The sequence below is a fragment of the Centropristis striata genome, chromosome 12 (genome assembly GCF_030273125.1).
Source record: "Centropristis striata isolate RG_2023a ecotype Rhode Island chromosome 12, C.striata_1.0, whole genome shotgun sequence".
NCBI lineage: Eukaryota > Metazoa > Chordata > Actinopteri > Perciformes > Serranidae > Centropristis > Centropristis striata.
Window position 1 is genome coordinate 19,558,252 of NC_081528.1, and position 13,440 is coordinate 19,571,691.

At 36.3% G+C, this 13,440-nt stretch overlaps 2 protein-coding genes across 3 annotated transcripts in view; both read left to right on the forward strand.

The window, feature by feature from the left end:
* The first annotated feature begins 97 nt into the window (after nt 1-97).
* On the forward strand, nt 98-5,855 carry dcps (decapping enzyme, scavenger). Its single transcript, XM_059346211.1, has 6 exons — nt 98-313; nt 815-965; nt 2,211-2,356; nt 2,443-2,556; nt 3,706-3,816; nt 4,506-5,855. The coding sequence occupies exons 1-6, from the start codon at nt 113-115 to the stop codon at nt 4,770-4,772; spliced, it is 990 nt and encodes a 329-aa protein (XP_059202194.1). The 5' UTR covers nt 98-112; the 3' UTR covers nt 4,773-5,855.
* A 3,083-nt stretch (nt 5,856-8,938) lies between these two features.
* Nucleotides 8,939-13,440, forward strand: part of zgc:66433 (uncharacterized protein LOC321250 homolog) — a 77,448-nt gene continuing 72,946 nt past the window's right edge. For both annotated transcript variants that reach the window (XM_059346202.1, XM_059346203.1), the window contains exon 1: nt 8,939-9,050. In XM_059346202.1, the coding sequence (XP_059202185.1) occupies nt 8,986-9,050 (65 nt within the window). In that variant the 5' untranslated portion in view covers nt 8,939-8,985. The remainder of the gene's footprint in view (nt 9,051-13,440) is intronic.

A 13,440-nucleotide genomic window follows, 5' to 3' on the forward strand; every position in this document is an offset into this window, starting at 1 on the left:
TCATTCCCTACAGCTCCACCTTCTCTTTAGTGGATCAGAATTGGTTGCTGAGTGAGTTGTCTCCTCATAGATAGACGATCTTGGGCTACTTGCAGTCAGCAGCAGCAGAAACATGGCAGACACCGCGGCCAAACGAGAAGCAGACAGTGTTGGAACTGAAGATTTGTCTCAGAAAGCAAAGAGGGCGAAAGCTGACAGTGAGAATGGTGGAGGAGAAAAGGAACCTGAGTCTAAAAATATTCTCTCTGACTTTAAAACGTCCAGCATCTTGAGTGAGTCTGCGCGGGAGAAAAACATCTTCATCCATGGAAAGGTAAGGTAAAGATAGCCGTTAGAATGAATTTAGATAACTGTAGCGGTGGTTACGCAGTTGAGATAAAATGTTAGTAACGTTAGAGGGAAACGTTTTTTGTAGTTTTATTTTTTTTAAGTAGCAGAGACTTTGAAAGTGGTCTCAGTAGTTTTGAGAAGCGACAATGAAATATTAACTTCCGGTTTGATTTTTCAAAATAATAGTCTAGTAGTTAGAGGTTTGAATCCCAGGCAGCAACCTCCGGGTCTGAGCATGCAGTCAAACCAGGAAGTGCCTTAAGCTGCATTCTACCGAAAATTCCAGCAGGGGGTCGGAACGCTAAATATTGATACATGAATCGATACAATATTGCCACACAAAATATCGCGATACTATGTTGTATCGATTATTTCCCCCACCTCTACCTAGTATTATTGAAAGGAGTATAACAACGATAGCTTATGAAAAATACTCGTCCTATTATCAGCACAGGCAGACAACAGTTGAACATGTCATCCGCAGCTTGCAGACCAGGAGGCTGTGGTTATCCTGGAGAAGACTCCCATCACAGAAGACAGCCTGGCTGAGCTCTTCAGTGGCTCCAGGCTGAAGCTGCAGATGAGGAACGACATCTACAGCACATATCTCTTACAAGCTCCCCCTCAACTCAACGGTATGATTAACTGATTCAAAGTCCTGTGACACCAGCAATCACTTTGGCAAAAAAAATACACACACCTGAAACGCCCACACGAATAAGTAATTGAAACGGCATGAAAATATTGAAATACATATATGCTTTTCTATCTATATGTATGTATGTATGTATGTATATATATATATATATATATATATATATACGTATGTATGTGTATTTATATGCTTTATTTATTTATTAATTCAGGCATTCATTAATTTAATAAGTTGATTGGGGAATTTGACTGAAAGAATTTAAATTGTAGACTCAGAACAAACATATCCATCTATAGTTGATTACATTATGAAAGTGAGTTTAAAATAAGTTATTGAACATTATTATACAGTACAATAAAATACACTTACTCCTATGACCCTATGAACCCCTATCCCAAAAAAGGTTGTATATAGAGACAGTAATATTTGTTGTTTAACTGAAACTTCTGAATTTTGAAAATAACCATTCATGTTGAATTTGAAGCATTCTGTTTTCACTTCTTTTACACATTGTCCCAACTTTTTCAGAATCAGTGCTTTATGTACACGGACAGGTTTTTATCTACGTCTTATGACCACTGCTAATGTTGGGTAAAGTTAATGGTCTCTGCCTTTCACTCTTCCACTCTTTCACACTTCCACCAGGCCAGAACAACAACAATGTTTGTGTCATTTGTAGCTGGAGAATAGAATAGAATAGCCTTTATTGTCATTGTATATAAATGAAATTAGAGTGCAACTCCTATTGGTGCATAAAACAATTAAGAACAACAATACAAAACACACCTAAAGGACAATGAAGGTATAAAAATATCGCCAAATGGCATGAAAATATTGGAATGTAGAATAAATAGCTATATAGATGTAAAAGGAGGAGAATGAGGAGGTAGCATACAGAGGTAATCTTATTAGATAATATGAATATAAATATTATTGCACTATAAATTAGTGATGTGCCAATGAAGCCTCATGAACCATTTTCTTTATTTTCTGAGCCCACTAGATGGAGCTGTTGGTTTATAGAAAAAGGCTCAAGCAATGGTAATTGAGTGTGCTTTTAGCTCTTTGTTGATCAAAGAGCTCCATCTAGTGGAGTCAGAAAATAAAAAAAAAATGGTTCATGAGGCTTCATTGGCACATCACTACTATAAATATTACTGCACTTAGACGGTAATTGCACATGGTGGACCAAGCTTTGATAGTGTGTGTGTTTTGTGTTCTGCAGAGATCAAGACTACAGTGGTGTGTCCAGCCACAGAGAAGCATGTAAAGAAATACCAGAGACAAGAGAGTTTCCTGGTGGAGGAGAAGGGGGAGGACTATGAGTCCATCACGCTGCCCTACATTCAGAAGCAGAGTTTCAGTGTGCAGGTCAGCATCCTGACATCTTCCCCTCATGTGCATCAGTAGCTACTTTTTAACATTATCATTCACTTAACATCCCTTTGACCCTCCAGTGGGTATACAACATCCTGGAGAAGAAAGCAGAGGCTGACAGGATCGTTTATGAAGATCCAGACCCAGAAGTTGGCTTCGTCCTCCTCCCAGATTTCAAATGGGACCAGAAACAGGTAAGATAACAGGACGTGATGGGAAAGACATGGTTAGACGTGACATTTAATTTAATCTGGTCTTCAAATTGTATTTTTTACTATATTCGATCAGATTTGAGAAATCAGTGTTTAAGCTAATCGCTGACATATCCCAGACTGTTAAAAAAAATTAATGAAATAATAATAATAATAATAATAATAATAATTCACTCTGGTATTTAGTATTTAGTTTTTTTCCTTTGATTAAAAGTGACAGTAGCATAATGTAAACAATGGCATTTAAAGGTTTTACATTTTTTTTAAATTAAAAATTATTAAAATAAAATAAAAAAATATTTTTTTTATTTTTTATTTATCTATTGTTTTTGTTTTGTTCTTTGTTTCAGTGGTTCTTGGTCTTGTCTTTTCTTTATCTATGAATGTGGGCATGTAAACCCTAATTAATGTATGTGTCATGTTAATTCTAAAACCCCAATAAAATAATAAAAATAAAAATGATTTGGTTAGAAAGTGGAACATTTTGTGTTTTATATCAGTTTTAGAGAGGGGACATTTTTTTCCTCTAAGGTTACAAGTGCAGGACATTTTAAAAAATCTAGAGCATTATGTATACAGGAAATATTTTAATTTCCATGTTTTATTTTGTTTTGCTTTCTCATAAAAACAACAGTGGCATTATGTAAACAAACTGGCATTTAAAGGGTTAGAATTCTGAAAAGGAATTTGATAGATAGGATCAGGACTGATGTTCGATGAAACATTTAACTCTGTGAAAGAGGAAGATAATATTAATATATAATGTTATGGCAGGTTTTTCACACAGACCTTTTTGTCCTCTGAGGACATCAGAGCGACTAAAGACTTTAAAGTAGTGATGTACAAATGAAGCCTCATGAACCATTTTCTTTACTTTCTGAGCCCATGAGATGGAGCTCTTGGGTTTATAAAAATAGGCTCAAGCAATGGTAATTAGTGTACTTTCAGCTCTTTGTTGAATAAAGAGCGCCATCTAGTGGGCTCAGAAAATATAGAAAATGGTTCATGAGGCTTCATTGGCACATCACTACTTCAAAGGAATGGATAAAAAGTGGTAAATCTGATAAAAGAGTGAAAGACAAAAAGTAAATTTTTGGACTTTGCAGTTTCATGATATGTGTCTCCTTTCAGGTTGATAATTTATACCTGATTGCCATCACACATCAGAGAGACATCAGGAGTCTGAGAGACCTGACGTCAGAACATCTACCTCTGCTGCAGAACATCTTCCACAAAGGAAAGGTGAGGTTTATGTTTATGTTTTATTAAAGGATCTCCATTAGCCATTAGCAGTTCGCTAGTCTTCCTGGGGTCCACATTCCAACAAGTAATACTCAACAGTCCTACAACAACTTCAACAGTAAAAATACATTCCAAAATACATTAGAAAAGTGCAGCACAAAAGTACATTACAAAATGAAGCACAAAATACATTACAAATGTGCAGCACATAGTGCATTTGATCAGAAAACAAATAAAATACAAAGAAAAAAACAATACAGCTTTAACCAGTATCATTGATTGTAATCCTGGACATCATGAATCCAGGCAAACATCGCTTCTATAAAAAGTAGCGTCCTTTCAGCCAAAATAAACGAAAAAAAAAAAAAAAACCTCAAAAAAAAAAAAAAAAACCCAACACGTAACATTAACCACTGACAAAGTACATCTTTAATCTCTTTTTGAAGGATATTTTGCTTTTTTCTTGACGGATATGAAGTGGTAATTCATTCCATATTTTACTCGCTCTATAAAGCACTCTTCTTTTCAGAGAATTAGTTCTTGGATGAGCTTGCACAATATCAACCCATCTCTCAGGTCATAAGGTCCACTCTGGAAGTATAAAATAGAGCAGAAAGAGTCCTCTTCTTCCAGCAGCTGTCAGTAATGTGACCCTAAATATTATAATCGTGCATCATCATGTTGTTTAGGAGGCGATCCTGCAGTGCTACAAGCTTCCAGCCAGTAAGCTGAGAGTCTACCTGCACTACCAGCCATCCTACTACCACCTCCACGTCCATTTCACCAAGCTGGGCTACGAGGCGCCGGGTTGCGGCGTGGAGCGGGCCCACCTCCTCGCCGATGTTATCCAAAACCTCCAGTCTGATCCCCAGTACTACAAAACCAGGACCCTGTACTTCCCTCTGAGGGCAGATGACGGACTGCTCAGCAAGTTCAAGGAAGCGGGGAGGCTGTGACCTACCACAGAGCACTGATACCTCCCACTGGTACCGTCCCATCACAACTGTGTGCTTATCCATCACGTGTTTTGTAGTCCTGTTCAAATTAACATGTCTATTTTTGCAATTAATTTAAAATATTTCAAGCATTTTTAAAAGTTCTTGCAAAATAAAAGGGGTTCAGGGGCAGTAGTAGGATGAGTTTTAAAGTTATAGTAAAGGGAAGGTCTACATAATAATAATAATTATAATAATAATAAATAATTTTGGCAAGAAAGGTGACTCCCACCTCAAGATATCTGACTGAAAATGGTTTCTCCTGGTAGCTAGTAAGTCTCCCTTTTACAGACAAATGTCTATTATTACAAGCTTTGGTCTTTGGTCAATTATTATTTAATTCTTTTCAATCAACTGACAGACATAGTTTTTTCTGTCTTTTTATCAGTTTGGTTGCTAAATGGTAGTGATGTGCAAATGAAGCCTCATGAACCATTTTCTTTATTTTGTGAGCCCACTAGATGGAGCTCTCTCTTCAACAAAGAGCTAAAAACACACTCAATTACCATTGCTTGAGCCTTTTTCTATAAACCAAGAGCTCCATCCGAAATGGTTCATGAGGCTTCATTGGCACATCACTATTAGCCAGTTAGCTGTATTCTTCTATCAATACCTACCATCACCAACATATTATACATATTTTACTGTACACACATTTGGATACATCGTACATGTTTCAGTAAATCCTCAGCAAGGTGTTTTTTCATATTGTTGCTGCATAATAAGAAAAAAATTAATATGGGAGTGGATGTGGTAGATGTCAAACCAGTCTCTGTTTTAATGTTTTTCATATGTTTTCTATTTGTTGACTGAATTAAATAGTCTTTTTTTCTATGCAGCCTGGTGATGTCATTTGTTTGGAATATTTGAGACAAAATAAAATCACTGTACTTGCATTTCTAAACTAAACAACATGGATGCACTATAGCGATTACTATAGCGAGATCTGAAACTGAATTATTTTTTAAACTGTAAAAAATAAGATCTGAATCTGAAAAGATAAAACCTGCAACTGAAAGAAACATGAAAGTGAAAAATGAAAATAAAAATGTATTCAAAAGAATTACCAGAGCTGATCATAATTGTATTTAACCTGAAAAAAATGTGTACACTTCTGACCCTAATCCAGCTCCATACCTAACAAAATTAAAAAACAAAAAGACAGCCATCCAGCCGCAGGTGTGTGGAGAGGGTCACGGACTTCTGCTTCTTGGGAGTCAATACGATGGAGGAGCTGACCTGGGGCATCAACACCACTGGGCTAGTGAAGAAGCCCAGCAGAGACTTTCCTTCCTGAGAGTTCTCAGCAAGGACAACATCCCTCAAAAGCGGCTGGTGTCATTCTATCGCTGCTCAATTGAGAGTATTTTGACATACTGCCTCTGTGTTTTGTTCACAAGCTGCACTGAGGGAAATGCTCCAGGGGGTCATTAAGGCAGCACAGAAAATCATCAGCTGCCCTCTTCCCTCTCTGGATGAACTGCAGCGTTCCCGCTGCCTCAAAAAGGCCAATTCCATCCTGAAAGACTCATCACACCCCGGTCACAAACTGTTTGAACTGCTGCCATCAGGCAGGACATACAGATCCATAAAAACCAGGACAAACAGACTAAAAAACAGTTTCTACCCAACAGCCATTATCTCACTGAACGGTGCTACCAAAGCATAGCTTTTATCTTTTACATTTTATGAATGTGGATGTGCAGGGCCGGCTCTAGCCCATTTGGTGCCCTAGGCAGGAGCCATTCGTGTTGAACAGCTCCGCTTGCTGTTTCACGGAGGGGGGAACTCCCGTTTTTGTTTGCCCATGGTGCCAACCAGGCTATATAATACAACTGTCTGTCTATAGAATTATTAACTTACAAGTAAATTTGCAAAGAAGCACAGCTGGAGACCGCTAACAAATTTAGAGACAAGAGAGACAATGAAAGTGCAAACCCCGCGAAAAATGCTGTGTTAAGCTAGCATTGCTTTATTTCAACCTACGTAGCAAGCTAATACAAATTAAATATCTTCACACAAAACGGCATTTCAAAAAAGATGACACGTTACCTTTATATTGGGACTTCTCCTCTTCTCTTCTCTTTCAATACTGCGCATCAGGACTTTGACGGCCGTTTCATCTTGCAAGATATATCAAAACATAACCTGTCTGCCACTTGACGTGACCTGACCTCTGTGATAGCGATCTGACCGTCTAAGGGGGGCAAGGCAATGACCACATGTCAAATGACTCAGCACCACAAGTGAGCAAATTTCATTGTTTATCTGTTTCTTTATTTTGTGATTTATGAGGGCGACAATAGCCTTCGAAAAAAAAATTATTTTTTTATTTTTCTCCCTCAAAAAAGGCGGCGCCCCTCAAGCAGATGGTGTTCTAAGCGACCGCCTATGTTGCCTATGCCTAGAGGTTTGTATGCACTTTTTTTTTATGTCCATAGTGACTTTTTACTTATTTATTGCTACTTTTGCACTGAAGAAGGAATGCACTTAATTCCGTTGTACCTGTTACAATGACAAATAAAGATATTATTGTTATTATTATTATAGGCAAAAATACAAGTTTTGGCTCCTACATGCACTTTTGACTTAATGCAAAGGTCTTTGGTGCTGGAGTGGGTGTGAATGAAGGTCTGTGATTTCTAGTGGAGTCTGTAACCCAGTAATAACACCAGATGGCAGCATTAACCCAAAAAGACCCAACTTTCTTTTCACTAAATACAAACTTAGAGAATACAAAAACAAGCCCCAGTCTTTGGACAGTGATAGTAACTGGGGTTTCTGTTTGTCTCCCTTTTCTTTACAAAAAGAGAACAAATAGTATGTTACACTGCAGCTCATGTTAACACAAGGTGATCATTTTCCACCAAACTATACTCAACCTCAGTGACTACATACTTTTGGAGCTTGAGAAGCTTATTTAGATGGATTGATAGCCATGATGCCAGAGGTTCACAGCTACAAGATCCTTCTGTTGAGATGACAGACAGCAGCCTGCAGGCAGAGACATGAATCAGCTGTGACAGCCAGAGCTGGCCTTCAACTTTTAATCACACAGGCAAAGAGGTGTTTACAGTTGATACAGGAAGAAGATTTCTTGAAGTAGAGATAATTTTCTTATCTCATCATAAGTCTGTAGGCCGGTGCTGGGCTTTGTGCTTAAGGTGCATTCAGTGTTCCTCGTAAAAATGGGAACTAATTAACAGAACCCAAACCTGTAAGGGAATTAAATCATCATTGGTGGAATGTATTTTACTTGAGTATTTCCATTTTATGTAACTTCACTTCTACTCCACTACATTTTGAGGTGAATATTGTCCTTTTTACTCACACTACACTACATTTAGCTGACAGGTTAAGTTACTTATCGGGTCAAGATTAAACATAAATACCCCCATGATGAATTAAAGTTCTTATATATCTTCTGAAATTAATCAGTCAATGTATCATCATTTCAAATAATCTAATAATATATTTAGAATATATAAAACAATCTGAGTGGGTTCATTCTGCAAACAAGGACTTTTACTTTTGATACTTTAAGTACAGTTTGATGCTGATACTTTTGTACTTTTACTTCAGTAAATTTTGAATGCAGAACTTTTACTTGTAGTGGAGTAATTTCACAGTGTGGTATTAGTACTTTTACTGAAGTAAAGGATCTGAATACTTTTTCCACCATTTATCATCATATCCTGACGCCATGTCAAGCACCCTTTAATGGTCCGTCAAAGAAGCTAAAAATGTTTTAAGTTTTGAATTCATGATTCAAAGTCACTGTTAAAGGAAGTTAGGTTAATCCTGAATTAACAAATTGCAACATTAATATATTTTTTAATGTAAAGTTGATGAATCCCTCACAAATTGAATAACATGACATAGAAATTGCAGTTCAATCTGCCAATTAAAGTTTTTAATAGTTCATCAATAACCTTCATACAAGAGTATTTGGAATACCTATCTGCAACTATCTATTTTTTTATTAATCTTTTTAATCTCTCTTCTTAATAAAACGCCCGGCTGATAAAGTAGGTCTTTAGCTGACGATTACAAATGTCAACACTTTCACGATTTAGGTGATTTCCGAGCCGCCAGTGAACGCAGCACCGTGCAGCACAGGACGCAGGGCAGGACGGAGACAAATAATCCAATCATTAGTCCACCAACAGCGCTGATGTCTTGGTTCCAGTCTCTGAGGGATGAGTTCACTCTGACACCGTGTGAGACAGAGCAGACACGGTAGGTGGACCCGACATGTTTCTGTGGAGCTTCAAGTGTCTTCAGCTGTGTGACAGACTAACTTTAGCTTTGTTGTCCTCCGAGATGAGTTATTGGGCTGCGGGGGCTCGTGACGTTTGACTGCTGATCGATACATGGCTCGATACAGAGCCCTGTAAGCTTTGTGTTTCTGTTTGTGCATCGGTTGGAGTTGATGGAGGAAAAGAGTGTTTGGAGCATGTTTACTGGCACCACTGGGACCATGGAGGTGGCTGTTTCTAGCTGGAATTACTCTCAACACTTCTTGAAGTCCAATAATAAGTTTATATGGGACATCTATGTGATATTCAAACGTACTATCCTTGCTTTCTCTAGTCTAGGCTATACTGCCCTACAAAGTAGGGCTGGGTGATATGGACCAAAAGTCATATCCTGATGCATTTATTCTGAATATCGATATATGATATATCCTGATATTTTTTATCACAAAGTGAGAGCAAATGTTCAGTCAAAGTCAAATATGACATGTCACAGGTAGTTTTATTGAAATGGTTGTATGTGAACATAAATACTGTATAACAGGAGTACCTTTTTTTTTTTTTTTTTAAATCAAAGCTCCATAAATTGCACATTTAAATAAAAACTATCTTAAATAAAAAGTAATCTATGAAATAAAATAGGCCAATCTTTTTCTGAAATAAATATATTTATATGAGAAAAGAGTAACAAACATTACAAAAGAACTACATATGACAAACCCTAGTAAGGGCAGTATATCGCTTTATCGCCCAGCCCTACTATACAAAGTCTAACTGCAGTAACTACATTTTTGGTCGAAATTGAGTTATAACTAAAAAACTAACTCTGTCTGTTATCTATGTCTGTTTTATCTTGTGACAAAGTTTTAGATTTAAATTTTGCTTTATTTCAGACTAATCCTACTGTGATACAGTGTAGCCTTGTATTTCTTCATTGTGTTGAATAGTATAATATTAAAGACAAGAATAATAGAAATTATAAGTTTATTTGATAGGGAATTTTTTTTTTATTATTATCTAGATAGATAGTAATTAAGTAAAAAAGTGGAATAATATTATATTTAGACTAAAATATAACATTACTTGATAATATTAAGTCTAAAATACAGAAATATTTGATTAGAATTGTTAAACACTTTTAAAACAACATTGTAGTTACTGCACTGTATTTGTGCATTACTATTAGAACCTTTTACAGCAAAACCAGAGTGCAGTAACTACATTTTTGGGGTCAAAGGTCAAATAAATCATCATGATACTTTAGCATAAAAATTACATAATCAATACATGTAGAAATAAGTGTCATATCACTTACCTACCTATAACCCATTTGGCTGGCCAGTTAAAAAATGTTTTTAAAAAAAACAAACTTAAAAGCAGTTTTTCTCAGTTTTACCCTTTGCTAGTTACTGCAGTTAGACTTTGTAGGGAAGCATATGATATTCAAACTTACTATCCTTACTTTTTCTAGGCTATATATTTATTAACTTTTCTAAAATGTGGGCTAAACTGTAAGTTTAACAGTCATTGTGGAGGTTAAAAGTTTTTATAAATAATCGATATGAATTTGGGTAATTTATATGCATGTCAGGTTGTAATCTAAGCCACAAGTGTGTTTGGGGTCAGTTGGCTTAAATTGTTTAATTTGTCAGTAGAATCCTGGTAATGATCAACATCTGCTTTTAAGCATAATAAAACATATGCATTTTTGATATGCATATAGAAAAAAAATCCATCTGTGTACCAACTCCCATGCAAATTGTCCACAAAAATTATTATTTTTTAAAAAGTAATTCTTCATCATTCTGCATTACTGTGAGCTCACGTACACACTCCGTCAGTGTGACCGTGTGTGTGTGTGTGTGTGTGTGTGTGTGTGTGTGTGTGTGTGAGCTCAGTGTTGGTAGCGGCAGGTCAAGGACGGTCCAGATTAAACACTTATTTATCTTTCACTGTGTGGGAACCACTGTAATCCAGAACACAGCCACTGACTGATTGAGAATAGAGTGGTGCTGTCTGTCAGTGTCACAGGATGAAAGAGTCTATTGATCCTGGATCAGCTGATCTGATCCTCATGAGGATATACTGTAGCCTAATGTAGGATTGCAGTGTGCCTTTGTGGCAGTAAAGCAAACACACACAGCGCTGATAAATGATGATGTTAGACTAGTCATTTGCAGTAAATGGAGTTAGCATTATCACTCTGGACGAGGGTACATGAGCTTGAGGGTACATGAGCTTAAGGGCATCAGTGCTGCTAATCTGACTGAGAAGCTTGATAAATATGCTTCTGTGGCCCGTCAACTGTCACAGGCTTCCTGATTACAGGCTGATCAGGTCATCTGTCACTGGGTCATTGAACAAACCCTCAGAGGTTTTACAGGGATGTCCTGTTTACTGGCCCTCTGTGAGGAAATCCTATCACGATAACTCACTGATACATCATTAGACAATTAGACATGAAGCTTGTTGTTGTGTTCTGCTACGAGTGGAACCGAATGCTCTCTGGCACAAATGATAAATGATAAAATATTCCTTATTGATCATCATATCATGATGCCATGTCAAGAACACTTTAATGGTCCGTCAAAGAAGCTACAACTTTTTAAGTCAAGTCAAAGTTTATTTATAGAGCACATTTAAAAGCAATCTTAGTTGACCAAAGTGCTGTACAGTTATTAAAATACAATAAAATCATACACAAATATAGTCATGAATCAAGAAAAAACAATTAAATGATACTTAAACAATAAATTTAAAAAAACTCAAAAGTTTTAAATTCATGATCAAAATATATTGTTAAAGGAAGTCGGGTAAATCCCAGATTAACAAGTTGCAACATTAATGTATATTTTTTAATGTAATGTAGATGAATCTCCCACAAATTGAATAACAAGACATAGAAATTGCAGTTCAATCAGCCAATTAAAGTTTTTAATAGTTCATTAATAGCCTTCATACAAGAGTATTTGGAATATCTATTTTTTATTTATCTTTTTAATCTCTCTTCTTAATCAAAGTGTTACTGAATGCTCTCTGGCACTCGTATGTTTGTTGTTTGTTAGTTGCATTCTGTGCAGGAGTAAAAGTTGATGTGAGACTATTACTTCTGTATTATTTCTTACATTATTGAAAGGGAACTGGTTGTGGTCGTCACCATGCTTGAATGATACAAATCCCACAGTTGCATTGACTTGGTAGGGCTGCAACTAACGATTATTTTCATTATCGATTAATCTGTTAATTATTTAAACGACTAATCGATTAGTTGTTTGGTCAATAAAATGTATAAAAATATCAATCAGTGTTTCCCAAACCACAAGATGACGTCCTCAAATCTCTTGTTTTGTCCACAAACCAAAGAGATATTCAGTTTATTGTCATAAAGGAACAAAGAAACCAGAAATATTCACATTGAATAAGCTGAAATCAGAGAATTCAGATTTATTGTCTTGGGAAAAAAACTGCTCAAACCAATTATTCGATTATCAAAATAGTTGACGATTAATTTAATAATCGATTACTGTTCAATTAATCGAATAATTGTTGCCGCTCTAATCACAACGTTTAAAACATTTTCTTTGCGTTTCATGTTATCACACCACAATGTTTTGCCAACCTGGTCTCACAGGAATCCATGAAATAGCCACGGATTTGCTTAACTCAAAATCAGAATCACTCAAATTTCCGTGAAACTGACACGAATTTCGCTACAATGCAAGTTAATGACAGTCATATCCCTGTCATACAGTCATAGTATTCAGATCTCTTACTTCAGTAAAAGTACTAGTATCACACTGTGAAATTACTCCACTACAAGTAAAAGTCCTGCATCAAAACTTACTGAAGTAGAAGTACAAAAGTATCAGCATCAAAAAGTACTTCAAGTATCAAAAGTAAAAGTACTTTTTATGCCGAATGGACCAATTTAGATTGTTTTATATATTCTAAATATGGTAATACATTATTTGTATTTATGTAAGCTGCATTTTAATTTTGTCCTACACACGGCTCTGTGTGTGACTGACTGACTGACTGACTGACTGACTGACTGAGTGTCATTGGCCTCATAAGGATAGATAGATAAATAATAAAAGAAGAATAAAATAATGTGCAGATAAATTAAACATTTTCAAAGATGACCAGGAATGTAGTGCAAATCAGAGAATGAAAGTGTCCATTGTCTATTGTCCTCCCTGCCCCAACTGAGAGCTGTTGTACAGTCTGATGGTCAGGGGGACGAAAGAGTTTTTAAGTCTAAGTACTACACTCATTTCATTTCAAAGGTAATTATTACGGCACAGAGTGGTGCAAAAGTGCTATTGTTCCTCAAACTGGAATCCCCACTGGGAGCGACACGGATACATTCTATC